The sequence below is a fragment of the Ranitomeya variabilis genome, chromosome 3 (assembly GCF_051348905.1).
Source record: "Ranitomeya variabilis isolate aRanVar5 chromosome 3, aRanVar5.hap1, whole genome shotgun sequence".
Classification (NCBI taxonomy): domain Eukaryota; kingdom Metazoa; phylum Chordata; class Amphibia; order Anura; family Dendrobatidae; genus Ranitomeya; species Ranitomeya variabilis.
This window is the reverse complement of record NC_135234.1, coordinates 405,958,271-405,985,752: the sequence shown is the minus strand read 5'-3', so window position 1 is coordinate 405,985,752 and position 27,482 is coordinate 405,958,271. Positions and strand designations below refer to the sequence as shown.

The 27,482-nt window shown below is 40.0% G+C and overlaps 1 protein-coding gene across 10 annotated transcripts in view; it reads left to right on the top strand.

Moving 5' to 3' along the window:
* BCAS3 (BCAS3 microtubule associated cell migration factor) overlaps positions 1–27,482 on the top strand; it is a 1,590,540-nt gene that overhangs the window by 1,451,271 nt on the left and 111,787 nt on the right. For 7 of the 10 annotated variants that reach the window (XM_077296225.1, XM_077296223.1, XM_077296219.1 and 4 more), the window contains one exon: positions 23,818–23,985. The exons of 1 other annotated variant lie outside the window; for it this stretch is intronic. In XM_077296225.1, the coding sequence (XP_077152340.1) occupies positions 23,818–23,985 (168 nt within the window). Of the gene's footprint in view, positions 1–23,817; positions 23,999–27,482 lie in introns of all 10 variants that reach the window. 2 more of the 10 variants (XM_077296228.1, XM_077296227.1) reach the window with 1 other exon arrangement.

Sequence of the window (27,482 nt, the reverse complement as noted above, 5' to 3'; positions counted from 1 at the left end):
ATAAACGTAATTCATAACTTGTCATTTGGGTCATGATATTATAATAGTATTTTTCTTTCCACTTAACGGAAAGCAATGGAAATGTGAAAATCAAACATCCACTTGGCAAGAGATTAAGCTCTCATCTTCCTCCATACTGTCTCCAAAGAGAAAACACACACTGCCAATGTATTTCTCTTAAAATCTGCGATGTGAAAGGTTGAATAGAAAGAGATATATATATGTGCAAGCGGCAACTGGTTTCTCAGTGCGATATTATTTTTGGATAATTTATTTCATAGAATCATAGAATGATAGAGTTGGAAGGGACCTCCTGGGTCATCTGATCCAACACCCTGCTCAAAGCTGTATTCACTAAATCATCCCAGACAGATGTCTGTCCAGCCCCTGTTTGAAGACTTCCATGGAAGGAGAACTCACCACCTCTCGTGGCAGACTGTTCCACTCATTGATCACCCTAACTGTCAAAAAGTTTTTTCTAATATCTAATCTGTGTCTCCTCCCATTCATTTTCATCCCATTACTTTTAGTCTTTACATGTGCAAATGAGAATAAAGATGATCCTTCTACAATGTGACAGCCCTTGAGATTTTTGTAGACAGCTATTAAGACTCCTCTCAGTCTTCTTTTTTGCAAGCTAAACAGTCCCAAATCCTGCAACCGTCGATCCTCATAAGACATGGTTTGCAGACCGGTCATCATTCTGGTCGCTCTTCTCTGAACTTGCTCCAGTTTGTTGATGTCTTTTTTAAAATGTGGAGCCCAAAACCGGACACAGTATTCCAGGTGAGGTCTGAGCAAAGAGGAGTAGAGAGGGATAATGACTTTGCATGATCTAGACTATATGCTTCTGTTAAAGGGAACCTATCACCCCGTTTTTTAAAGATTAGATAAAAATAGTGTGAAATAGGGGCAGAGCTGGGCTTTACATTACTGCCTTTTTGGTGCCTTTACACCCCCGTTAGGCTGCCCAAATACCTTTGTGAAGTGGCCGTTTTCTGCTGTCACTCAAGTTGGTCAGGTCGGATGGGCGTGGTCACAGCGCTGTTTGTCCCCCAGGATCCTGCTCATCATTACGTTGGTGGCGTAGTGGTGTGCGCATGTCCAGCAGGCGAATCCACTGCCCAGGAGATGAATAACAGCGCGGTCTTCGCTATTCAGCCGTTTACCGGTGGGCGCGGCCATCTTTCCTGTGGCCGCGCCTGCGCAGATGGAGCGCTCTGCTGCCCGGGGCTTCAGGAAAATGGCCGCGGGATTCCGCGCGTGCGCAGATGGAGATCGCGGCGGCCATTTTCCTGAAGCCCCGGGCAGCAGAGCGCTCCATCTGCGCAGGCGCGGCCACAGGAAAGATGGCCGCGCCCACCGGTAAACGGCTGAATAGCGAAGACCGCGCGGTTATTCATCTCCTGGGCAGTGGATTCGCCTGCTGGACATGCGCACACCACTACGCCACCAACGTAATGATGAGCAGGATCCTGGGGGACAAACAGCGCTGTGACCACGCCCATCCGACCTGACCAACTTGAGTGACAGCAGAAAAGGGCCACTTCACAAAGGTATTTGGGCAGCTTAACGGGGGTGTAAAGGCACCAAAAAGGCAGTAATGTAAAGCCCAGCTCTGCCCCTATTTCACACTATTTTTATCTAATCTTTAAAAAACGGGGTGATAGGTTCCCTTTAATACATCCCAGAGTTGCATTTGCCTTTTTTGCTGCTGCATCACACTGTTGACTCTTGTTCAGTCTGTGATCTATTAGTATACCCAAGTCTTTTTCACATGTGCTGTTGCTTATCCCTATGCCTCCCATTCTGTAAATGCTTTTTTCATTTTTATTGCCCAGATGTAGTACTTTGCATTTTTCCTTGTTAAAAACCATTCTGTTAGTTGCTGCCGACTGCTCCAGTTTATTTATATCTTTTTGAATCCTCTCTCTCTTCTCTAGTATTAGCTATCCCTCCTAGCTTTGTGTCATCAGCAACTTTAATTAGTGTACCCTCAATTTCTTCATCTAAATAATTGATAAAGATGTTGAACAATGCAGGGCCCAGGACAGAACCCTGTGGTATCCCACTTGAGACATTCTTCCAACTGGATGTGCAGCCATTTACGACCACTCTTTGTGTCCGATCACTAAGCCAGTTATGAATCCACCTAACAGTTGCCTTTTCCAATTTGTTTAATTTCATTTTAGAATCATTGAACTAGAAAATGATTCATTATCTTTGAACACTGGCTGACATTACAGCTTTTAATCGGGTTGTCACTTACCTGTCCTAGACTTATGACTGCAAAAAATTCTGGTAATGCTACAATATAAGCTTGAAGTCATGTAAATATCATATAGCATTATAAAAATAGTAACATTCTCACCAAACTGCCACTGAGGCCAGCCATGTACAGATATGGTTTGAAGAACACGCCAAAGAGTCTTGACTTAAGGCCCCGTCACACATAGCGAGATCGCTAGCGAGATCGCTGCTGAGTCACAAGTTTTGTGACACAACAGCGACCTCAGTAGCGATCTCGCTATGTGTGACACGTACCAGCGATCAGGCCCCTGCTGTGAGATCGCTGGTCATGTCGGAATGGCCTGGGCCGTTTTTTGGTCGTTGAGGTCCCGCTGACATCGCTGAATCGGTGTGTGTGACACCGATCCAGCGATGTCTTCACTGGTAACCAGAGTAAACATCGGGTTACTAAGCGCAGGGCCGCGCTTAGTAACCCGATGTTTACCCTGGTTACCAGCGTAAATGTAAAAAAAACCAAACAGTACATACTCACCATCTGATGTCCGTCAGGTCCCTTGCCGTCTGCTTCCCACACTGACTGAGCGCCGCAAAGTGAAAGTGAAAGTACAGCACAGCGGTGACGTTACCGCTGCGCTCTGCTCTCACTGTACGGCCGGATCTCAGTCAGAGCAGGAAGCAGACGGCAAGGGACCTGACGGACATCAGATGGTGAGTATGTACTGTTTGTTTTTTTTGGTAACCAGGGTAAACATCGGGTTACTAAGCGCGGCCCTGCGCTTAGTAACCCGATGTTTACCCTGGTTACCCGGGTGCTGCAGGGGGACTTCGGCATCGTTGAAGACAGTTTCAACGATGCCGAAGTCGTTCCCCTGATCGTTGGTCGCTGGAGAGAGTTGTCTGTGTGACAGCTCCCCAGCGACCACACAGCGACTTACCAACGATCACGGCCAGGTCGTATCGCTGGTCGTGATCGTTGGTAAATCGCTATGTGAGACGGGGCCTTTAGTCTCTAAATTCTCTAGATCGTAATCCGATTGAGCATTTGTTGGATATTCTGTAAAAACAGATCTGATCAATGAATGCCACACCAGGAAACTAAAGGATCTGCTGCCAGATCCCAGATGACACCTTCAGAGATCTTGTTGAGTTTTTTGTTTAAAGGGAACCTGTCACCCCCCCAGGCGTTTTAAACTAAAAGAGCCACCTTGTGCAGCAGTAATGCTGCATTCTGACAAGGTGGCTCTTTTAGTTCTGGGTGCTGTAACTGCAGAAATAATCCGTTTTGTAATTTGACAGAAAATACCTTTCTTCAGTCAAGGAGGCAGGCCTTTCCCCCCTGCTGCAGACGCCACACAGCCGTCACTCAAATCCTCTTGGCACCGGGCGCCGCCTCCTCAATGCTGTTTTGAAATGAGCCGGCACCTGTGCTCTTTTCCCCTGCCTGGTGCAGGCGCAGTGAGCGCTGCCCGTCTGTCCTCATATGCAGTCTAGCTGACTGCGGCTGTGCGACCGCCCTGCCTGTGAATCCCAGCCCCGCAATGTGAATAAATCAGAAGACACTGCGGGGCGGGGATTCACAGGCAGGGCGGCCGCACAGGCGCAGTCAGCTAGACTGCATATGAGGATGGGCAGCGCTCACTGCGCCTGCCCAAGGCAGGAGAAAAGAGCGCAGGCGCCGGCTCATTTCAAAACAGTGCTGAGGAGGCTGCGTCCGGTGCCAAGAAGACTTGAGTGACGGCTGTGTGGCGTCTGCAGCAGGGGGAAAGGCCTGCCTTCTTGACGGAAGAAAGGTATTTTCTGACAAATTACAAAACGGTTTATTTCTGCAGTTACAGCACCCAGAGCTAAAAGAGCCACCTTGTCAGAATGCAGCATTACTGCTGCACAAGGTGGCTCTTTTAGTTTCAAACGCCTGGGGGGGTGACAGGTTCCCTTTAATTATTTAGATTGAATTATCTATTGACAGATTGATTCAGACTAATGCATATTTTAGGCAATTCACTTCATGCGAATCTAGCAAAATGATGACCAGACTGCTGCCATTGTGCGAGATTTTAATGGGCTGAAAAGGGGTAATAAATAAAATAAAATTATACTCACATTGCCCCGGCCTTCACCTTTCCATACATGTAACACCCCTTCAATCCGATCTTCAGGTGTCTCAACTGGTATGGTCTGACTTGTCTGTGCATTTTCGGCCCCTTTGTGGTCACTAGGCCTCAAAACGTCATGATGTCACGTCACAGCATCAGTATGCAGGGCAACGCCACAAGGATCTTTAAAGGCCTGGTGAAACGTGGAGTGGTCAAAGATACCGGAATGTGGCTGGCCTATATTTGGTAGTCTTTGGAGTCTGAAAAATCCTTAGAGCACAACAGGACACATTTAATTCACAGTGACTAATTTTGATGCAAATCAAATTTCCTGGACCAATTCAAGCGGATATGCCAAGTTAAATTTCAAAATAAATTTATTGATATTTATGACTGACTGGTATATTTTTGTAGAACCTGTAAAACATGTGAACTAAAGCTTTTTGCATTTTTGTTTCTTTAATTTACCTTACCTAACCTAATGAGGGTTCCACCTTGAGAACTAGACTCTTGCTCCATCAGCTGGAGTGGTCAGGCATTACTGTAGACATTGGGCACTATGATACTAAATAAAGATGATGTCATGCCCAATCTTGAAGAATAGCTCAGAACAGTATTGCTTTTATGTGCTTTTTAATATAAGCTTCCGTAGCTTTTATTATGTAATGTGGATTACGCTGATGTATAATGTCATAGATACGTTGCCTATTTCATCTGTTTGTACAGAACATTGCTTTCTTTCTCTTGTGTATACATATTTTCTCTACAGCATCCTATAACTGGCCACTTGCCCAGGAAGGGTGTAGAATTTTTACAATACGCCATCTAGGTAAAGTGAATTCACATGTAACCAGATGTAATCCATAGCACAGCAGCTACCACAAACTTCCATGAAACAAGACAAATCCAATTTAGTGTCTCTGAGAAATTTAATCTTCTGCTTTTGTACACTCTAGAAACTCTTGCACCGTTAGATCTCTTTTCGCTTGTGGGTAAATGTGATACCCCATGTTGATCTGCCATGTATCCAGTCTACGTTTACATGTGTACATTAAAACCGCAGAGCTCCTATTTACACTACTGGAGTTCTCTGCTGTCCCAAGTGTGGAAATCCAATACACTCTTAAATTATGTCTTCCAAGAAATCCCTTTTATACATTCTGGTGTGTGATCGGCATATGACATGGTAGGAAAAAAAATGCTTATGTTCATTACACTAACATGAAAGTGGGTAACTTAAAGAATGCAGTTCAATATAGACAGTGATATGTTAATCATCTGGCCAGGCAGGGATGTCATAAACGTCAGACATGATAAAAATAAATGGTGATTTCAATGAAGAAATATGTGAACCTAACATCCATGAGTATTTAGTGGTGTGGTACAGTATATCTCTGAATGTCACCTCGTGACAAGTCATGTAGGGAAAGATGCCAAACATTATGTAGTAAGCCAAAACCTATATTTTTGTCAGTGAAAATGTATATTATGTTAATTATGTTATATCAAAGATTGGTGAAAATTCAAATTTGCCTGTTTTTTCTAATTTTAACGGCAAACTCGATTCATAGAGAAGTTATTCTTTACAAATGGAATGCCCTTATTATGCTCTGGGGTCTTTGCAGACACTAGAGCATAATAAACATAAAATTAAAGAATTTAAAAAACTTTTACTCACCTTATGATGTACGTCTTTGGCCGCTCACGCCTCTCCCTAACTTCGGTCCGATGCTCTGTGCCTCCATCGTGTTACATCTTTGGCTTGGTGTTAACTCTAAGTTTGGGCTTTTGTCTGTGAGCAGGCTCCAGAGATGACTGCACTTGCTCAATGACCTTTGGGGCCTATAGCGTGAAATAGCAGACTGGTGTTCACTCTAGGATGGGACTTCTGGCCATGAGTTGGCCCCTGAGCAAATGCAGTGAACTCCAGGGCTGGTGTTCACTCTAGTCCGGGGCTTCTGGTCATAAGCAGGCCCGCAGATTACTGCTTCAGGGCTTTTTTCTGAAAGTCCTGGCCTGCAGTCAGCACTTGGCTTGGACATCTGGCCGTGAGAAGTCCCTGAAGCATGTGCAGTAAACTTCAAGGCTTGCTTATAGCTGGAAGCCCCATACCTAAAGTAAACACTTGGCCAGGAGATGTGGTCCTTTGAGGACCGGACAGCAGACAGGGAGCAGCTGGAGAGGTGAGTGGTAAGGTATGTTTTTTTATTTATTTTTAATAAATTTGCTAAATTTGTACAAAGCAAATAATAAAAAAAAATCCATATTTTCCAGAATGCAGGTGTAAAATTCAAGTAGAATTCAATTATGATCAAATTAATTTGTCCATCTCTAGTTAAAAGACTTTATGATGGATAATCTTTGATATAAATGAATATTTTATGTCCTCTAGATTCCTGAGAGAAATGCAATTCTTTCTTTTAAATAATATGTTGTACACCTTGATCTGCAATATGCTTGTTGTTTATTAAAGTTTCTGTGCAGCTGACATAGATGATTGTAGTGCGTAGTTTTCGATGTAATTGGGTTGGTACTGTATAGGTAGGCACCTTCAGATTTGAGGGTACAACAGCCATTTAAAATATACTGGGAACAGCTGCAGTACAGATGGGGAACATGTTACAGGTTGAGTTTGTGATCAAATGTTGACAGTGAAAGTTATGTGAACGTTGGGCGATTTGCTATAGCATAGTGGTCCATGAAGTCGTTGTCACTCAGCAGGACATTGTGAATACAAGGTATGTTTGTTGCTATATAACCATCTCTCATTTCTGGGCTTTGTCTGTAGACAAGTTAATGAATGACTTATAGATTAATCAGGTGGTATATGGAAAACAGGAATGCTGACATATATTCTCATAAGCTCAGTGGGCTTGCTTTACATTATATTTCACTTAGCTATTTTCCATGGAGACTTGCAATACTTCCCATAGAAAATCAATTGGGCGGACTGGATTTGTGGTTTATGTGTTTTCTTTTTGTCATGCGGTGGCATCTTAAGCTGATGTGTCTTGGTTTAAATGCTTGATCTTTCAATCGGTCATTTTCTTAAAGTGGAAGCAAAGATATATAGTTGTAATGAAGATATGACTCCATATACCTGTAAGCCTTCACCATATATCGACACACTAACAGTAGTGGTACAAAACAATGAAATCTTAGATTTGACACCCACTTATAAAATATAAATCCGATAATATCAATGTGTATAAAAATGTCAGTAGCTTTACATATTACATAAGTGAAGCTTTGATAGAAACTGTACCTTTACATAGTGTTGGTTTCAAATACTGTGAATGCTTTTAGGTCTTTTACACTAGTCAGTCTTATGATGACTGAACACTCATGCGATATGCCAACATTACTGTACTCCTGTGTAGGACGTATACTCATATGTATATGAGCGTACACAAAAACTAGGCAAAAAAATCCATCGCCTTAACTATGTATAAATTGCCAAATTAAGACCTTGCTCTAACATCAGCTTTTTTGACGTATGAGAAAAACGAACCTACGTTCATCAGTGATTTTTATTAGTGTTTGGTCAAAATGTTGTCAGTTTTTTCCACTGATGAGAACAAAGAAAAAAATTCTCCACCTTCTAGCTATCTATCAAGCAAAAATAGACAGCAAAGGGAAGGCATCCCAGTGCTGTCTGATTTTTTTTTTTCATTGCTGGGCTTGGACATGTCTCCGCAATTTTGCACCATCCACTCAGTCCGTAAAAAAATCACGGACATGTGAAAAGCCCCATAGATTGTCGTAAGCATGAGAAAAAAAGGATAGCACTCATATATGAGAAACTGATGTGCGAATGATCCGTTAGAGACCGAAATTTACCGTTTTCGATGTGTTATCGAAACGGTAAATGACTGCGTCTTTTATCAGAGGCCAAACTTCCTTTTGACGTTTTTTCAATTCTATGTTGAAAGAAATCCATATTTCTGAGAATGTATGTTCACATGTTCCATGCATGCCCAAAGTGAAAAGTAAGAGGTCAGGTATAATGTGAAAGGACAAGCTCTGTGTGCTTTGGAGAGAAGCATATCTAGTTACACATCTGAAATTCAGCCATGATAAATCTGACAGAGAAACAGCTATCTGTGCTGATTTATGAAAACACATTCCCATGGATTACAAAGTTCAGGCTTCAAAAGTTTCCAACTTTTTTTCTTTTCTTTTTTTTTTTTTTAAGAAAGTGACAGATACGCAGAACGTGTCAGATTTGACATATGACTTGTCTGCTGTCATGATTTGGCTGCTGTGTAATCATAGTATTATTTCAACATTAGCGGAGACTTCTGTGAACCTCTGCTGATTATTGTTTAAGGAAAATATTTTACTTTTCATATCTCCAAGTGATACAAGTAAAGGAAACTTGTATGGATCCTAGATGTGAATAATGTCAATTACACATGTAATAATTTCCAGTTGTTCATATACTAAACAGTAAGTGGACATCACATCTATATGTGTTTGCTGAACATTTCATTCCAAACATAGACGCATTAATTTTCAGTTGTGTCCTACTTTTTTTTTAAGTAATTGAAATATAGTTTTCCCTATTCAGACTCAAGCATAGAGAACATAGCAGAAAAGTTATTTTCTTTGCTGCCATATTTGAAAACACTGTTTGAAATGTTGCAAAACTTTTGCCCAACTTGTAATAAAAATTGGTGTTTTAAACAAGTTTGATAACTTTTTGAAAAGTGAGAGAAGCATATCCTAGAGGCATTGTTGGACTGGGGTGCTAAGGGCCCCCCCTGTACTATTGACATTGGGGGGCCCACTTTTCACCTGCATACAAATATTACACTACCCTCCATCACAAATTTACCTATATCTCTAAATAATAATAAAATAGGGTAGATTGGTTAATGAATGATGAGATGCTGTTTTTCTCTGTACAAAGTTAATCAAGTGAATTATGCCAAGTATTGCGGGGTTGGGGGCCAGATCTGCACAGGGGCCCACTGGGGGATTCCTGCCTAGATTTCGGCATAACTGCACCTGCAACAGATGTCCTTGACAAAGACCGCTCCTGGTAGAAACGTTGGACCATTTCTGTTTTTGACGGATCAAAATGAACTATCAATGCAGCAAGACCTACAGTCTCATTTTCATTTGTGTTGATGAGGTTCCTTCCTCAACAAGTCTGGATGACCAGTACCTTCCTCAAGCACACAATTTTTTAATAAGACAGTGTGCCCGTCTTTCTCCTTCTAATTCAAGAACATTTTATTGAAGAAAAATAAATGCTAAAATATTCTAAAGATAAAATCCATAAGAAGCTGGATCATAGTGTTAATAGTAGATATAGAATTCAAACCTTAATTGTAGATGGTAACAAAGAAATCATGTAAGATACACATTGTACTCTGTTTTCTATGTTTCCTTGCATTAATCTGCTTTTTTTTTGTTTTTTTCCACATTAAGTTTTAATCAAGGTTTAATGACATAGCTTGAGACTTGTAGCCATTAACCGTTATGAAGATTAAACTGGTAAAGTATGATAAATGAGAATGACCCTCTCAGGAGCCAGGATTTATTTTCCTTTTATTATTGTTTTCAGTGTGCGCTGTCTTCTTCCATACAGCCAGACATAGCAGATCTATTGTTTTTATTTTCCCTTTTTTGGTTTATGTAATGGTACCATCAGTTGTTATGATCACATGCATTTGATCTTCACGTTAAATGTGAATCTATTGCCTGTTCAATAATTCCATTTTAATTAATATCGTTCCCTTGTATGGCGCCAAAAGAATTCCACATGGCTTTAAGTATGAAGAGATATTAACGGAAAAAGACAAACATTAAGTCTATTGATTGGTGTCTTCAGATTCCTAGTGATAGACTTGGAGAGAAGCAAATTCCTCAGCTTTTAAAGAGTTTAATGATCTAATACCTGACTGAACACACTGAGCCACCAGCAAGCATGGCTAAACAATAGTTATATATTTAAGACTGTACTTATCATATAGCAAGTTTGGCACGTGTCTAGGGCAAGACTGCCAAACTGCACATTTTTCAGTTTTTTTATTGATATGTACTGATGTTAGCTTGGTGGCTCAGTGGTTAGCACTGTAACATTGAAGCACTAGGGTCTTTGATTCAAATCCCACCAAGGACAACATCTGCATAGAGTTTGTATCTTCTCCCCGAGTTTGCTTGGGTTTACCCAAGATACTCCAAAGACATACTGATAGGGAATTCAGATTGAGTCCCAATACGGACCATGATGGTGTTTGTAAGGTGCTGCAGAAAATCTTGGTGCTATATAAGCAAGCATAATGACATAATAAATAACTAATAAAATAAAGTTGCAGAATTGTGAATAGTTACATACGGTGATTACACTGGGGTTTTTATGATAAAAATGGTAAAAGACATGAATGTGACTTAATTATTTTAGATGTGAAAATTGCGTCTTTTGAGGTCAAGACTAAGAACACATCAATATAAAAAGATACCTGGCAATATAGCAAGGTCATGTAGCCGTACGCCAAAGCTGTGTTTCAGATAATGGCAAGTAATAGGTAAAGGCTGAGACCACAAAAAAACAGGGCTGATTGGAATCAAGATTTCTGTTTTTATGCCTTTAACCCCTTCCCGACATGCGCCGTACTAGTACTGCTCTGCGGGAGGTGCGTTTGAATTTGAAGTGCAGTTTGAATTTTCTACATCTCCTCTATTGCTGGCGTCTTCAGTAATCAGACTGCACTCGGATGACATCCAAGTGCAGTCCAAATTTTTGCACTCACACATAGGCTTGTATGAGATGCAGATCTGCACTGCTCCATAGTATAACACTGTGCTTAGTGCTATCTGATAAGACATTGCATAGCACTCGGCCGTGTTACCCGACAGTGTGGGCCCTTAGTCAGTGCATTCTATCAGGTACGTTTTTTTTCCAGGTATGCTAGCCTGTGTGGTACTAAGGGTTGCTTCATGTATTAGTAAGACAATAGTTTATGCATTTTTAATTGTCATACGTCTTCTCAAGGTGGCAAATAAAAGTCACATTTTCTCCCTAATTGTTTGTCAAAAGCAAGATCAATTTATTTTCCTTTTGACTTTTAACCACAAATGTTTATGCCTCTTGACCTGAGAGGCAATGAGCCTTGAGATGTTAAGTAGAACTAAGCCAAAACAATGGAGGTGAGAGCCCACAATTGGTGCCAGTGTAAGTCATAATTTGCTGCTCTGGAAACATATGCGTGCACAGCTGAAAATTAGTATGAAATGCAATGGTAAACATGATGATTGTGCTCAAACAAATGTCAGGTAATAACATAGTTGATTGATTTGCATCATACTGTAAAACGCATGTAAAGACTGAAGATTGTGCTGATCATGAAGGAATCTGCCAACCTGATTGGAGGAGAAAATAAGCAAACAATGTTAGTTTATGAAAATTTATTTTTTTGTTACAAACTTAGCTTGTGTAATTACTCTATTCCTGTGTTTTAGTTTGCCTCCGTATAGCAATTTACAACTGTCACACAGAGAAATGAGGAAAAGACTTTACAGGAATAGAGGGTTGTGTTTTTTTTTTACCTCATATCTCATCAACCATTGTCATTACTATTAGGCTACAATTCGAAAATCCACTGGGTAGTGCCATTCAAAAGTGTTTTATTGGCCCCAGTGTACACCTTCTTTTCGTCTTGAAAAAGGCTCTGTGTGGCCGAAACGTTGCATGTCCATTTTTGTGTACACAAGTGCCAATAAAACTCTTTTGAAGGATACTACCCGGTGCCTTGGATTTTTGTGTTGTTCGCAGTTTTTACAACCGAGCGGAAGGTTGTACCAAGCCTGCATGGGAAACTTTATGGTACATGGGATATACCTTTTCAAATATTACTATTTGACCATGTGCACACGTTCAGTATTTGCTGAGATTTTTACCTCAGAATTTGTAAGCCAAAACCAGGAGTGGGTGATAAATACAGAAATGGTGACGTGTTTCTATTATACTTCTTCTCTGATTGTTCCTCTCCTGGTTTTGGCTTATAAATTAGCCAAAAGCAGTGAAAGCATAGGGAAATTCAAAATAAAAATCTAGGCAACAGTAAAACCTATTGTAGTACAAAATGTATTATGCTTGAAAAAGGAATTCAAGAGTTCGTTAAATGAAAAGTTTAGATTCATCAGCATATCATGAGGTAAAAATCTTACCGAAAGACCTAATAAAACATTAATAAGAGTTTACCATAATGTCTTTTATACTTACAGTTCAAACTCTGGCTAAAACGTTGCACCAAAATCAAGCGTTCTGAGAATGGATGTGAATGTATGTTTATACTATTGTGACTATGGTTACTCTTTGCGTCAGTAATGCTGTATGTCATACTGTATATTTTTAGCCTTCCGAAAGAATCAGTATCATTTGCCCCAGTTTTATGGTGGAAGGTGAAGTGATGGTTTAGTATCATGAACCCATTTTGTGCCTGTCAGGAAGGTTTCAGCAGTTTGTCAGTAAACACACCCTTGTGAGTCTGCACTCTGTCAAAGATTTGGTAATCCCTTTAATCTCTGCATTGACTTACCTAACATTATTCTTTTTTGCCATTCACTTCTGGGCATTCCTTCTACTTTAGAAGTGCAAAATAATTTAATACCTGGCTTAGCCATTTTGTGATAGTTTTTCTTCTTAAAAGAGCTGAAATGAGCTGGTCATTGACAAATCAGGAGTTCTGGGCCAAACATGGAACATGTGTTTTTAGATATTTGGTGTCAAGCGCTAAGGGATTCATTACGTACTATCATTTGAAACTGACTGCTGCTTACATACGTATCTGACCTATGTGCTGATATAAAATGTAATAATACCTACGAAGACTTCAACAGACAAGCTTGTAACTGCCATATTCTTATGTATAATAAAACCATCTCCCTATAAAGTTGCAAGGCAAGGTTATTTTGAGAAATTCAGGCTCCTTAGTGATTGTTTAAGAACTGACCACACTATGGGGTATTTAAAAAAGCAATAAACTCAGAGAGCATGATATGAATATAATTAGTACTGAGCAAAATGATTCATGTGACCTTGGTCCAGTGGCCACTCCGGTACTTTGTGGCACCTTATTAGAGCACTGCAAACTTTTTACTGTGTCAGCCTCCTCAGCACCTCTTCTACTTAGTAGGTCCTATGGAGTCATGGTGTAATTACTGGGGCAAATTAATCAGAAGAGGCAGCCAGGATGCTGGCACATAATACAAAGTTTTCAGTGCTCTGGTCAGCAATGGAGATCCATTGTGGCCGATGGATCATGGCTTTGCAAATTGTTCTGCTCAACTCTATGTATTGTACATACTGTGGATTTATATAAAGGCAATTTGTCACCAATAGAGATGAACAAATGTATTCAAGTGGTATTTAAATTTCTTCTAATATAATAAAAAATTGTATTCTCTAGAATTTGGATTTTTTTGTAATTCGTTCCTCGCGAAATGTCAGCCAGTTGTGACCACTATTTTGCTAAACCATAACAGGGTGGAAAAAAGTTAAATAAATACTTTGAAAAATATATGATACATTACCTATCCCACCATCCCTTAAGCCTACCGTCTGCTCCGCCTCACTTTTTTCATCTTCTCCCATATTGCACATCCATTTAAGTCTACTTGACTCTATGCCGAGACTTCCAGCACTGACTTGGCCCGTGGTGTCACAAAATTATGATATGTGTCACCCTAGTTAAGCAGGCCTAATCATAGAGTCAACCAAGTCAAGAAATCTGTGTGCAATGGGGAAGATGAAAAGAAGAGATGTGTTGGGGTGGCTGGACAGGTGAGCAGTGAGTTATTATTTTTTTTTTAGATTCTACATCTGCTATGCTCATAGGCCTGAAAAGATACCAGAGCATAATATGGAACATTGAATTTGGATTGAGCAACAACTCTTGTCTGATTCGATCATCTGGTTATGCTGCATAAAGTATCGTAGTGACAGAAATTCTGATATTACCAGTCTGTCACCTTCAGTATTTATCTATCTAGTAGTTTTCATAAAATCAGTCTATTAGGTGCATTGTGGGCTGAGCTCAGTCTGAGATGGGTGTCCTAGTATTCATGATGGTGGCCTTGCCAATGTCCACCCACTGGTGATTGACAATCTTTTCCCGATTACTGTGCAGAGAAGCAAGCTGTCAAACGGGTCATGAATATGTAGAACACCACATCATCTGTGCATCACTCAGCAGTCTCTTAAGCTTGGCTTGTACTGCAGTATTAACCCCTTTCTGACCTCGGACGGGATAGTACGTCCGAGGTCAGAAGCCCCGCTTTGATGCGGGCTCCGGCGGTGAGCCCGCATCAAAGCCGGGAAATGTCAGCTGTTTTGAACAGCTGACATGTGCCCGCAATAGCGGCGGGTGAATTTGCGATTCACCCACTGCTATTAACTAGTTAAATGCCGCTGTCAAATGCAGACAGCGGCATTTATCCAGGGCTTCTGGCCGGGCGGCCGGAAATGAGCGCATCGCCGGCCCCGTCACATGATCGGGGGTCAGCGATGCTTCTGCATTGTAACCATAGAGGTCCTTGAGACTTCTATGGTTACTGATCGCCGGTAGCTGTGAGCGCCTCCCTGTGGTCGGCGCTCACAGCACACCTGCATTTCTGCTGCATAGCAGAGCCTTTCGCGTTGTGCCAGCTTCTAGCCTCCCATGGAGGCTATTGAAGCATGGCAAAAGTTAAAAAAAAGTAAAAAAAAATGTGAAAAAAATAAACAAAAATATAACAGTTTAAATCACCCCCCTTTCACCCCATTCAAAATAAATCATTAAAAAAACAAACCTACACATATTTGGTATCGCCGCGTTCAGAATCGCCTGATCTATCAATAAAAAAGGATTAACCTGATCGCTAAACGGCGTAGTGAGAAAAAAATTAAAAACGCCAGAATTACGTTTTTTTTGGTCGCCGCGACATTGCATTAAAATGCAATAATGGGCGATCAAAAGAACGTATCTGCACTGAAATGGTATGATTAAAAACGCCAGATCGGCACATAAAAAATAAGCCCTCACCTGACTCCATGTTAGGGCTGGCGGAACGCACCGAGTAAATATAGAGATGTTATTTGGTGCGTTCGCAGCCCGGGGTCCACCGTGCAGGAAAAGAACCTGCTGCTGGCAAACGGCGGCACTATATGGGTGTAGAAGCGATCTCTGTTGCTTCGCAGAGTCGCTACAAAGAAAGAGCTGGGTCCTGTTAAACTCCACAGGAATACACAGTAACTGCTGAGCAGAAAGCAGCTTGTGGTCACGCAGTCAAGGAGGCAAACATACAATCTCCTCACCGGAGGAGCCGGTATTCTAGGTGGCTTATTTCAGCCGGGTCCCTGAAACCATACACACAATCTCCTCACTGGAGAAGCTGGTATTCTAGGTGGCTTATTTCAGCCCTGAATCCACACAAGCGTGACCACATTGGCGCAAAACTCATAACTTGCATTGATACTAGTGCATGGCCGTGCAGCCATGCGAGCCTTTTATAGCTGCAGCAAGTACAAGACCTTCCTAGAAGGACCAATGAGAGGCTGCCACAGAGCCTGAACACCTTCAGGACCTTCCTGGAGAACCAATGGGCTTTGCTGCAGTATCCAAACATGTGACCCTCGATCTCCAATGAGAGATCTTACCCTGGGCATGCTCAGAAGGAGAAAAGCAGGACTTAGTCCCAAAAGTGTCTGCTCGCCGCTGCCCAGCACTGGCTTCAATGGCAGAAGCTGGAAAAGCAACAGTAACCCTTTGCACAGAGTCAGACTGAGCGAGACGCTGGGACCGATGCCTCCGCCGAGCAGGCTCCATTGCGGCAGGAGAAGAATGGGAGACCGCAGCAGAGATGGCCCGAGATTCCACCTGTGCAGAGGCAGGAACTCGACCCCCAACACCCCAGATCATGAAAAATGGAGACGCTACAAGTATCGGAAAATGGCGCAATTTTTTTTTTAACAAAGTTTGGAATTTTTTTTCACCACTTAGCTAAAAAATAACCTAGACATTTTAGGTGTCTGTGAACTCGTACTGACCTGGAGAATCATAATGGCAGGTCAGTTTTAGCATTTAGTGAACCTAGCAAAAAATCCAAGCAAAAAACAAGTGTGGGATTGCACTTTTTTTGCAATTTCACTGCACTTGGAATTTTTTTCCCGATTTCGAGTACACGACATGGTAAAACCAATGATGTCATTCAAAAGTACAACTCATCCCGCAAAAAATAAGCCCTCACATAGCCATATTAACGCAAAAACAAAAAAGTTATGGCTCTGGGAAGGAGGGGAGCGAAAAACGAACACAGAAAAATGGAAAATCCCAAGGTCATGAAGGGGTTAAAGTGCAATTTTATGAAAACTACTGCACATTTACAAGATATGAAGCACTGCTTAAATTAAGGTCTGTGTCACTACTTTTTGTGGTCCTCTTATAAGGCAGAATAAATCTGGTGACAGAATCTTTCTAATGCCTGTCCTGCATTTAATATGCAATGGTTTTCCAGGATATGGTGTAAAAAAAGAATCCTAGAAGTTAACTTTTTATTTTTTTTACAAAAATTTACTGTACACACCATTATCAGATGGTTATTTGGTATGATTTTGTTAGGTCATGTTGATATTAAATATTTGAAAAAACTGGGCTACATATGGTAGCATCGAATATACATATTATAGGCAGTGGACATTGTATAGATAGATGGAAGCAGAAAAATACTAGTGTTAAAGAGGTTACAAATTAGTCTTGTTTAGCTTAAAAAAGATGGCATACAGTATATCCCATATACAGTATATGTATAAATAGATGTGTGGTCAATGCAAATGACTGGCACATGATTTATACCTTTCTAAGACCTTCCAAAAGACCAGGGGGCACTCATTACTGTGGAGGAAAGGTGATTCCAGTATCGAAATAGGAAAGGGTTTTTTACGGTTAGAGTAGTCAGACTGTGGAATGCCTTCCCGCAGTGTTTCCCAAACTGCAGTCCTCACGGCCTCCAACAGATCACATTTTCAGGATTTCCTTCATGTTGCACAAGTGAGAGAACCTGTTGCAATTTCTAATGCCTTGATAATAATTCCATCACCTGTGCAATACTAAGAAAAACCTAAGACATGTTGGGGGTTGTGAGGGCTGGAGTTTGGGAAACACACAGGCACATACATCAGCAGCATATAAAAAAGGGCTGGATGTTTTTCTGATAATGAGATTGCGAGTTATTAGTAGATAATCAATAATTGGTTGAGAAAGGTTGAACTTGATGGGCTTGTGTCTTCTTTTAATCTATTAACTACGAAGCAAGATAAGGAATGGGAGCACTCATTGGCTAGTAGTCACTTCACTATCTATGTTCTAAACTTCACTGCTGGTAACACGAGCAATGTAGAAATTACTACAAGCCTGGTGGTATGATTAACCACAAATGTACCAGAAGCTTCATCAAAATGGATCTTCAGTTAGCAAATACTCAATATTTTAAATGTGTAATAACCTTTTTTGAAAAAAAAAAACCAAAACATATACTTACACTTTCCTAAATTAAATTTATAGAATGTTATATTTTTCATCAATTTATTTTATAGTATTGTTCAGCTAAGATCTTCAAGATTACCCTTTGGGTGGTCACTGATGCTAGTAGAAGCTCAGTTTCTCTGTAAAAACAATTAAGTGGCTTTTAGACAGTATGCGCAATTATTGACTTTTTTTCTTGCCTTGAGATTCACTTTGCTGTTCACTGGTTTTAACTCTCCATACTTTTTTGGATCAGTTGGCTGAATCGAAGTGCGCTTATAGCCTTTACAAGAGCGATAAAGAAGTGTTTCACCGTAATCGTATTCAGTAAGTTATTGCCTGAATTGTAGTCAAACCACAGAAGGGAGTGGAGTGGGAGCACAAGATAAAACAAAAGTTCAGAGAACACTTTTTAAATCTCCAGTAAGAAAATCTTTCAATATATGTAATCCCTGGAACCCACACATACATTAACATATGTGCCTCACACGTCGATAAAAACAAAACCGTTTTTAGATCCTGAATGTGCTGGTAACACTTTTATTTGTATCTTCTGTTTTTACTCAAGTATCCCTGGAACAAGGGACTGACCCCTTTATAGGGTGTCTGTTCACACATGCAGAGAATCCTCATTTGGCAGAACTTCAAAAAAACATATTCTTTATTATTCAAAGGTCTACTTGCAAGAGACAAAATAGTTTTGCTTCTTTATCTCCCTTCAGAATAACCCAAGTCAAGAATGCATCTTTCATCGATCTTTTCATTTACTGTCAAGGAATGTGAGAAACTTGTCAGAGTTACTACAGGTCGTCTCATTATTTACACCAATATTTATCCTGGGAGGTGTGAAGCGTTATGTGCATGACTGCAATAATGTAAAATATTGTAGTTTTTTTTATTGCTTGTTTTTGTTTTCCAAATACCATCTGAAAAGTGGATTTTATTTTCTTAAGTGTCACAATGTATCTTGATGTCATATAGAGGCCATGATTTGTAAAACATTATAAAGTTAGATTTAGCCTGTCAAATGAAAGGTCTTTAGAAGTTAGGTAAATCCAGAAAGATTTGGAAAGGCTTAAAGTTTCAGAGCTCTTTACAGCAAGTTCAAATGGGGTTTGTCGAAGTTCAAGAGCAGATGTCACACAAGATCCAAGGTTTTCTGATATTGAAGCTTTGGAGTTTGGTCTGATGTAAACTCACTGAACCAAACTGATGAAATTCTGGTACCAGAAACAGCCAGCAAGGCCATATTAATCCATGAATGCTTTGCTTTGTGTGCTGCCTATGCCTTTCCAGGTCCCAATTATCTGCCCCTCTTTGCTGATGTATAGAGTAACTGGCTGGCCAAGTGTTTATGAACAGTTATCATCCACTACTTTGGATGTTATCAGAGGAAGGGCCGCCTGCCGCAGGGCTTGGTCTCTCACCCTTTCTATTACCACCTGTCATTGACAAAGAGTGTGCGGTGAAGCTGCACAGTCACTGAGTACAAGTGTAGATAGTTTCTGACGGCTGATCAAAGGGGAAAACCAAAGGGGCTGATAACAAGGACATGTTTCATGTACTTTTAACTTTGAGAAGTTTTTGAATTTGCATTTTTTTCCATAGCATGGCAAATAGAGGTTTTGTGAATATAACATATTCAGTTATCTAGTAAAGCAGTTAATGGTTGATTGTTTAGGCAGCAATCATGACTACTATCACTTTCAATAAAGGAATGTCATAATTATGGATATTCAGATAAAACATAGTTTAGTTCACATCTTCAAATTTGTCAACATTCCAATTTTCTTTCGATTTGTTTGGAAGTTATATTAGTATAAAATAAAGAATAAAAAAGAAAGAAATATTTTATGATCTATAACATTTGGAATCTTCATAAAGTTTATGTATGCAAATCTACAATGATATGGTATGTGACAGTAATTCTGATGATTTTGCTAATTTATTTTGCATTTCTTTTAAACCCACCTTTTCCATACATGGTGTTTTCCCTCAATTTACAATGAAGCCCGTATTTTGAGTCTCTCAAAGAGCCAGGGCTTATTGGTACTTACAGAGGGTCAACTCTTCAATAGACATGTGTCTAGCGGTCAGACATGGTTAAGTGTCTGTGCATTGGAGAAACACAGGGCGAGCCAGGGACATTTTATCAATAGGATAAAGGGGATCATTTGTATTGTACAGAACATATTATTATAGCACAGCTGCCATCATTATAGTGCAGTATACAGCAGAAAAGGTTCTTTGTAATGAATATAACTGCACAGAGAAGTTGGAGATTTGACAGAACACCGTCCTGTATGAGGCATCACCTGTCATGTGCCAGGAGAGTCACATAGTGGATTGTACTGTACTTTAGAACTACATTCTTTACGTTTATCTGTTTTTCAGCTTATTTTTATTACTTAATGGGTTCATATTTTGGAAGCTTTAGAAGATGACTAGAAATCATTATCTTTTCATAAACATAAACTCTGGTCTAAGACATTTTAGCAGTAGAATTTGAGTAGGAACCACCACCACCGCCTTAAAAATATGAAACTTTAGATTCTGGATCTCTTAATTTAGTTGTATGGGAGTTAGCCGAGTATGGTTGACACTTTCTGAGATTTCCAAAGAAGTAACGTAAATGAAAAGACATCCTCACATGGGTGGCCATTTCTTCTCATCTCATCTAATCTGCTTAGATGCATAGGCCAGGTGACCATTCATCATACAGGTTGGGGGTGATGGGAATCCCACTTTGGACATAGATGTGACTCACCATAGTAGAGCCTTGAAGCAGTCAGGCATTAATGTGTTTGTTCAAAATACCCTTTGAATATTTTTTATTGGACTGGGATGAAAATTGCCAGACCTAATCTTTGCGCTACAAAGATTTCATAAGAACATTATTTGAAACTCCTGCCTTCAATAGCATTTCAATTTCACATTTATTATGGTAGTTCTAAACCCCTAACAGCCAATACTTACGGTTATATGAAAAAGTTTGGGCACCCCTATTAATCTTAAGCTTAATGTTTTATAAAAATTGTTTTTTTTTGCAACAGCTATTTCAGTTTCATATATCTAATAACTGTTGGACACAGTAATGTTTCTGCCTTGAAATGAGGTTTATTGTACTAACAGAAAATGTGCAATCTGCATTCAAACAAAATTTCACAGGTGCATAAGTATGGGCACCCTTATCATTTTCTTGTTTTAAATACTCCTACCTACTTTTTACTGACTTACTAAAGCACTTTTTTTGGTTTTGTAACCTCATTGAGCTTTGAACTTCATAGCCAGGTGTATGCAATCATGAGAAAAGCTACTTAAAGTGGCCACTTGCAAGTTGTTCACGTGTTTGAATCTCCTCTGAAGAGTGGCATCATGGGCTTCTCAAAATAACTGTCAAATGATCTGAAAACAATTCAACATAGTTGTTCAGGGGAAGGATACAAAAAGCTGTCTCAGAGATTTAACCCGTAAGTTTCCACTGTGAGGAACATAGTAAGGAAATGGAAGAACACAGGTACAGTTCATGTTAAGGCCAGAAGTGGCAGGCCAAGAAAAACATCAGAAAGGCAGAGAAGAAGAATGGTGAGATGAGTCAAGGACAATCCTCAGACCACCTCCAGAGAGCTGCAGCATCAACTTGCTGCAGATGGTGTCACTGTGCATCGGTCAACTATACAACGCACTTTGCACAAGGAGAAGCTGTATGGGAGAGTGATGCGAAAGAAGCCGTTTCTGCAAGCACGCCACAAACAGTCGGCTGAGGTATGCAAAAGCACATTTGGAGAAGCCAATTTCTTTTTGGAAGAAGGTCCTGTGGACTGATGAAACCAAGATTGAGTTGTTTGGTCATACAAAAAGGTGTTATGCATGGCGGCAAAAAAACACAGCATTCCAAGAAAAACACTTGCTACCCACAGTAAAATTTGGTGGAGGTTCCATCATGCTTTGGGGCTGTGTGGCCAATGCCGGCACAGGGAATCTTGTTAAAGTTGAGGGACGCATGGATTCCTCTCAGTATCAGCAGATTCTTGACAATAATGTTCATGAATCACTGACAAAGTTGAAGTTACGCAGGGGATGGATCTTTCAGCAAGACAATGATCCAAAACACCGCTCCAAATCTACTCAGGCATTCATGCAGAGGAACAATTACACTGTTCTGGAATGGCCATCCCAGTCCCTAGACCTGAATATCATTGAACATCTGTGGGATCATTTGAAGAGGGCTGTCCATGCTCGGCGACCATCAAACTTAACTGAACTGGAATTGTTTTGTAAAGAGGAATAGTCAAAAATACCTTCATCCAGGATCCAGGAACTCATTAAAAGCTACAGAAAGCGACTAGAGGCTGTTATTTTTGCAAAAGGAGGATCTACTAAATATTAATGTCACTTTTCTGGTGAGGTGCCCATACTTATGCACCTGTCAAATTTTGTTTGAATGCAGATTGCACATTTTCTGTTAGTACAATAAACCTCATTTCAAGGCAGAAACATTACTGTGTCCAACAGTTATTAGATATATGAAACTAAAATAGCTGTTGCAAAAAAAACTATTTTTATAAAACATTAAGCTTAAGATTAATAGGGGTGCCCAAACTTTTTCATATAACTGTATGTTTGAAGAACAGTTAACATTATCTCATGGAGGTGTCAATATTTTATGACATGACAGTAGTCTTACCAATAGTCCCTTCACGTGTGCTCTGAGTTCTGCTTTACCACAATCCAAACCCTTATAAGGATATTTGTTGGAAACACATGGGATTATACCAAATTATTCCAAATCATCAATAAGTAAACTAAATGAAAAATGATATACTGATATTGTGCACACCATGGATAAATACCAGAAGACAAGGGTATTCTGGTTCATTGCCCTACTTGAGTTTTACCAGCTTGCTTTGCCCCAAATGAAGCATTAAACCACAATGGTATTTTATTTAATGTTGATTTTAATGGATTCTCTGTGAGTACAATAAATACTTTTAGTATTGTATTGTGGATTTGCATTACTTTTATATTGCGAGCTGCCTTGTTTTGTTTTTTTTCTTTTCCCGTCAAGGAATTGTTTGACCACTTTCCAACATCGGGTGTAAATGTACGCCAATGTCGGACTTCTTCCCTGCAGTGAGCCCACATCTTTTCCCATCCATCTATTTCGAACAGTTCACATGTGCCTGAAACAGCCGCGGGTGAATCACGTTAAATGCCGCTGTCAAACTCTGACAGCTGCATTTAACATGCACTTCCAGCAATTGCGCCATGTGATCGCGTGTCACTGATGGGTTGTAATGACAACCAGAGATTTCCTGCAGACCTCTGTGGTTGTCACTGCAGGATTGCTATGAGCGCTGCCCGGTGGTCGGCGCTCATAGCAAGTGAGTAATTCTGCTACATACAGGCGATCTGATCATCGCCCGTATGTAGCAGAGGCGATTGGGTTATGGCAGCTTCTAGTCTCCCATAGAGACTATTCAAGCATGCCAAAAGTAAAAAAAAATGTTTTTAAAAATATTAAAAAATAAAAATAGTTCAAATCACCTCCCTTTTGCCCCAACCAGCCATTGATGGAACTCATGTTGATATCTGTCTCTGTGTTTAGCAGGCCATTTGTAGAAAAATGATGATGTTAGAGCTGTTTAAAATGGTTAAAATATTTTTTCCTAGTTATTACCTCTAGTTCTTAATAGTCTCTATGCAGATTTTGGGATGTATTAGAAAAGTAGTCACAAAATGTTTTTGGTTAGCTTATTCGCAAAAAAACCCATGAATATTACGTTCAGTTTACAAAGATAATGTGTAATGTAAAATATGACATACATTACACATATATATTATATGTAGCAAAATGAAAAATATATAAATCTAAGAATCATTTTCAATATTTGAAACATACATTTTTATATAATACTTGGAACATAAGAATCTCATGTTTTCTTTTTTTTTCTTTGCAATAGGTGCCTATGATAGGAGTGTTACGCTGCTGGAAGTATGTGGTAGCTGGCCAGACAGCTTCGGTTTACGCCATATCTCGTCTATTGAAAGCACCGATGAGGGTCTTCGTGAACGGTTGGCCGATGCCATGTCTGAATCCCCAAACCGAGATGTGGTGGTATCAGGAACAGGTACAAAAAAGAGGTGTGATCTGAGGTCCAACAATTCTTTTTCAATCAAGCTTGCCATTACTCACTATGTTTCTTTATAAAAGTTCCACCTTGCTAGACCAACATTTTTTTGTTCTGTGTACTAGAAGAGAGAAAAGCATATTTTTAAAAACATATTTCTAAGAATGGATGATCATTTTTTATTACTTCATGCTTCTTTTTCATTTTACGGTGGCATTGACTGCTTTTGAATGCTCGTAGAAATAATTGTGAGCACTTATCCAAGACTTCATTTACTCAAAAAGATTGATATTAATGAGGTTGCTTAAAGACGTTGTCTACTTCTTTAACATAAATGATCTATCCTTAGGATTGGTCATCAATGTCTGATAAGCTGGGGTTCAACACCCATCACACCTGGCATCAACTGTTATCGGTGTTGTCCGCCGCCGGCTGGAAGTATTTACTTGTGGAGCTGGCGATTTACTTGTAGTGGCCGGGGCTTGGTAATACACATCTGCCTCCTATTCAAATAAATAGAAGGTGGATGTGTAGTACCCTGTGACAGCCACTACAAGTAGATCGTAACATCTACATGTATTATGTGGATGGCCATTTATTTGAATGACCTCCATGTAATACTTACTATTCGCACAGCAACCAGGGAGGGAATCAGAGATTCACCTACATTGTAGCAACAAACGCAATGGGGCTTTGAGAGCAGACCTGAGTCCATCAGGCTGATTTTCCTATTGAAAGGGGTTGTCAACGCAACCTCCATGTTAACCCCTTAGTGAGACAGGCAAACATTTTCAAATAATAATAATCTTTTCATTTATATAGTGTCAACATATTACGCAGCGCTTTACAGTTTGCACACATTATCATCTCTGTCCCCGATGGGGCTCACAATCTAAATTCCCTATCAGTATGTCTTTGGAGTGTGGGAGGAACTGAAGAACCCGGAGGAAACCCACGCAAACACCGAGAGAACATACAAAAATCTGACACTTTATTGGGCAATAACTCTGGAATGCGTCAACATATTCCAGTGTGATGCATTGTACTTTATGTTAAATTTAGGTTGATATGTTTTGCATTTATTTATAAAAATATCAGAAATTTGACAAAAAAATTGCAATTTTCAATCTTTGATTATCCCTTTAATCCAAATAGTCATACTAGACAAAAAAATAAATATAATTTTCCTTATGTCTGCTTTAGATCAGAACCGTTTTTCATTGTGTTTAATTTTGTTAAGATGTTAGAAAGTTTAAGAATTTGGCAGCAATTTTTCAAGGAAATTTACAAAACTTTTTTAGGGACCTATTCGGTTTTGATGTGACTTTTGGGGACCTATATAAAGGAAAACCTCCAAAAGTGATAACATTTAAAAAACTGCTCTGCTATTCCGAACTGCTCTCAGATAGTTTATTCAATTAATTTTCAGCAATTATTTCATAGTGTCATGACAGCATGAAAAATTTATTTTCAGCACCTAAATGTTGATATCTTCTGAACAGGACATTATGGCTGGCAGAGTCTAAGGCCATTATTTCGCCATGAAATGCCATGGCAATCATTAGGACCACACAATTATGATCTTAGAGTGCCATTAGGGTAAAGAGGGAGCCCCCACATTCTGTCAACCATCTAGATGCCATTGTCACTATTGACTACAGCATCTAAGTGGTTAAACAGGTATGATCATTGCCAACACCGACCATTGGTGATGCAGTAGGGTGTCAGTTATAGTGTACAGTTAACAGCTGTTGCTTTTTCACCCTTTGGGGGATGCTATTCTCTTAAATCTCAGGTCAGTAAAAAGACGTATTGAAGGTTACTAAAAGGTTAAGACAGCCTCTTTGAGTTTGCATAGGACTTCTGTACCAAGTAGTAAGAGTTAACTCTTTAAAAAAATTGAATGATTATTTTTGTATTCAAGCCTATTTATTTATTCAAGCCTATTTATGGATGCCAAATTGTAAAAAATCACATACAAGTATAATGATGAGTGCCTGAAACCTCCATATTTTCTTGTCTACAGACTACCGTATTTTCCGGCATATAAGACGACTGGGCGTATAAGATGACCCCCCAACTTTTCCAGTTAAAATATGAAATCTTCTTAAAAGTCGGGGGTCTTCTTATATGCCGTATGTCGTCTTATTGGGCCGGTGACTAATGTGCCTTTTGGGGTGGGGAGTGGTCCCGATGATGAAGAGGGGGCGTCTCACAGGAAAGTGTGAGTGGAGTAGCCCCCTATTACCTCATTGCGGCAGCGTGCTGGGGAGTGGTGGCTCCTCATTGCGGTAGCATAGGGTTTCTGTGCTGGGAGCAGCAGCTCCTCTTCGTGCCGTGGGGCGGTGCATCTTCTCGGGACGAGATCTGAATCTGAGCATGCGCCGCCCCCAGCGGCCATTTTCCCGGAGGCCACCGTATCGCAGCAATGGAGCTGCCGGTGCCTCCGGGCCTTGAGGAGATGCCGGAGGAGCCCCTACACTGCAAGAAGATGCACCACCCCACAGCACAGAGCCCCCACGGCACGAAGAGGAGCTGCCGCTCCCAGCACAGAAACCCTATGCTACCACAATGAGGAGCCGCCGCTCCCCAGCACAGAGACCCTCACGCTGCCGAATGAGGTAACGGGGCTACTCCACTCACACTTTCCTGTGAGACGCCCCCTCTCTTCGTCATCGGGACCACTCCCCCCCACCCACCATATGCACATTTGTCTGTACCCGGCGTATAAGATGACCCCCGACTTTTAAGAAGATTTTGAGGGGTTAAAAAGTCATCTTATACGCCAGAAAATACGGTACATTGTGCATATCTTGAACTCTTTCTAGCTCTTTAATCCCAGCATAATCCATCTCTGTAATGTTCAATTATATAGATAAATAATCTCATTTATTTCCATAAATCTAATAAGGTGACCTCCTCACAAGAGGTTAAGAGATGTTTCAGACACTTATATATGTTGTGCTTCACAATTATTGTAGAGAAACTTGCTCTCACTTGGTTATGTCAGCTAGCAACATTTTATGTTACATTGAAGACCATCTGATATTAGATATTACTTTTTGATTTTTCCATTATTTTAGGTGGCTTTTACCCATCTATGCTTTGAGATAAATAATATTAGTTGCATGCATATTTATTGTATTAGAACTTACAGTAATTGTGAGCATATTGGTTTCATTTAATCATATTTAGTTTTTCACTCTCCAAAAACATTTTTCTTGTGAATTAAAACAAAAATTCTACAAAAAATATATACTATTTTCATGGAATCAGGAACCATTCCCCTTCTTTCTGTTAACACTGCAATTTTGTAATATGTTGTTCACCATGGCTACAAAGACCTAGGTTTCTAATCGATCTGTTTTAATTGATCAAAGTTAAAATCTATTGAGTGGATTTTTCTTTTTTCATTAGTCATTTAAATATTTTTTTCAACATTACATACAGAGAACATAAAGAGGTAATAGTTAAAATGAGCAAAAGTTCAACAATAA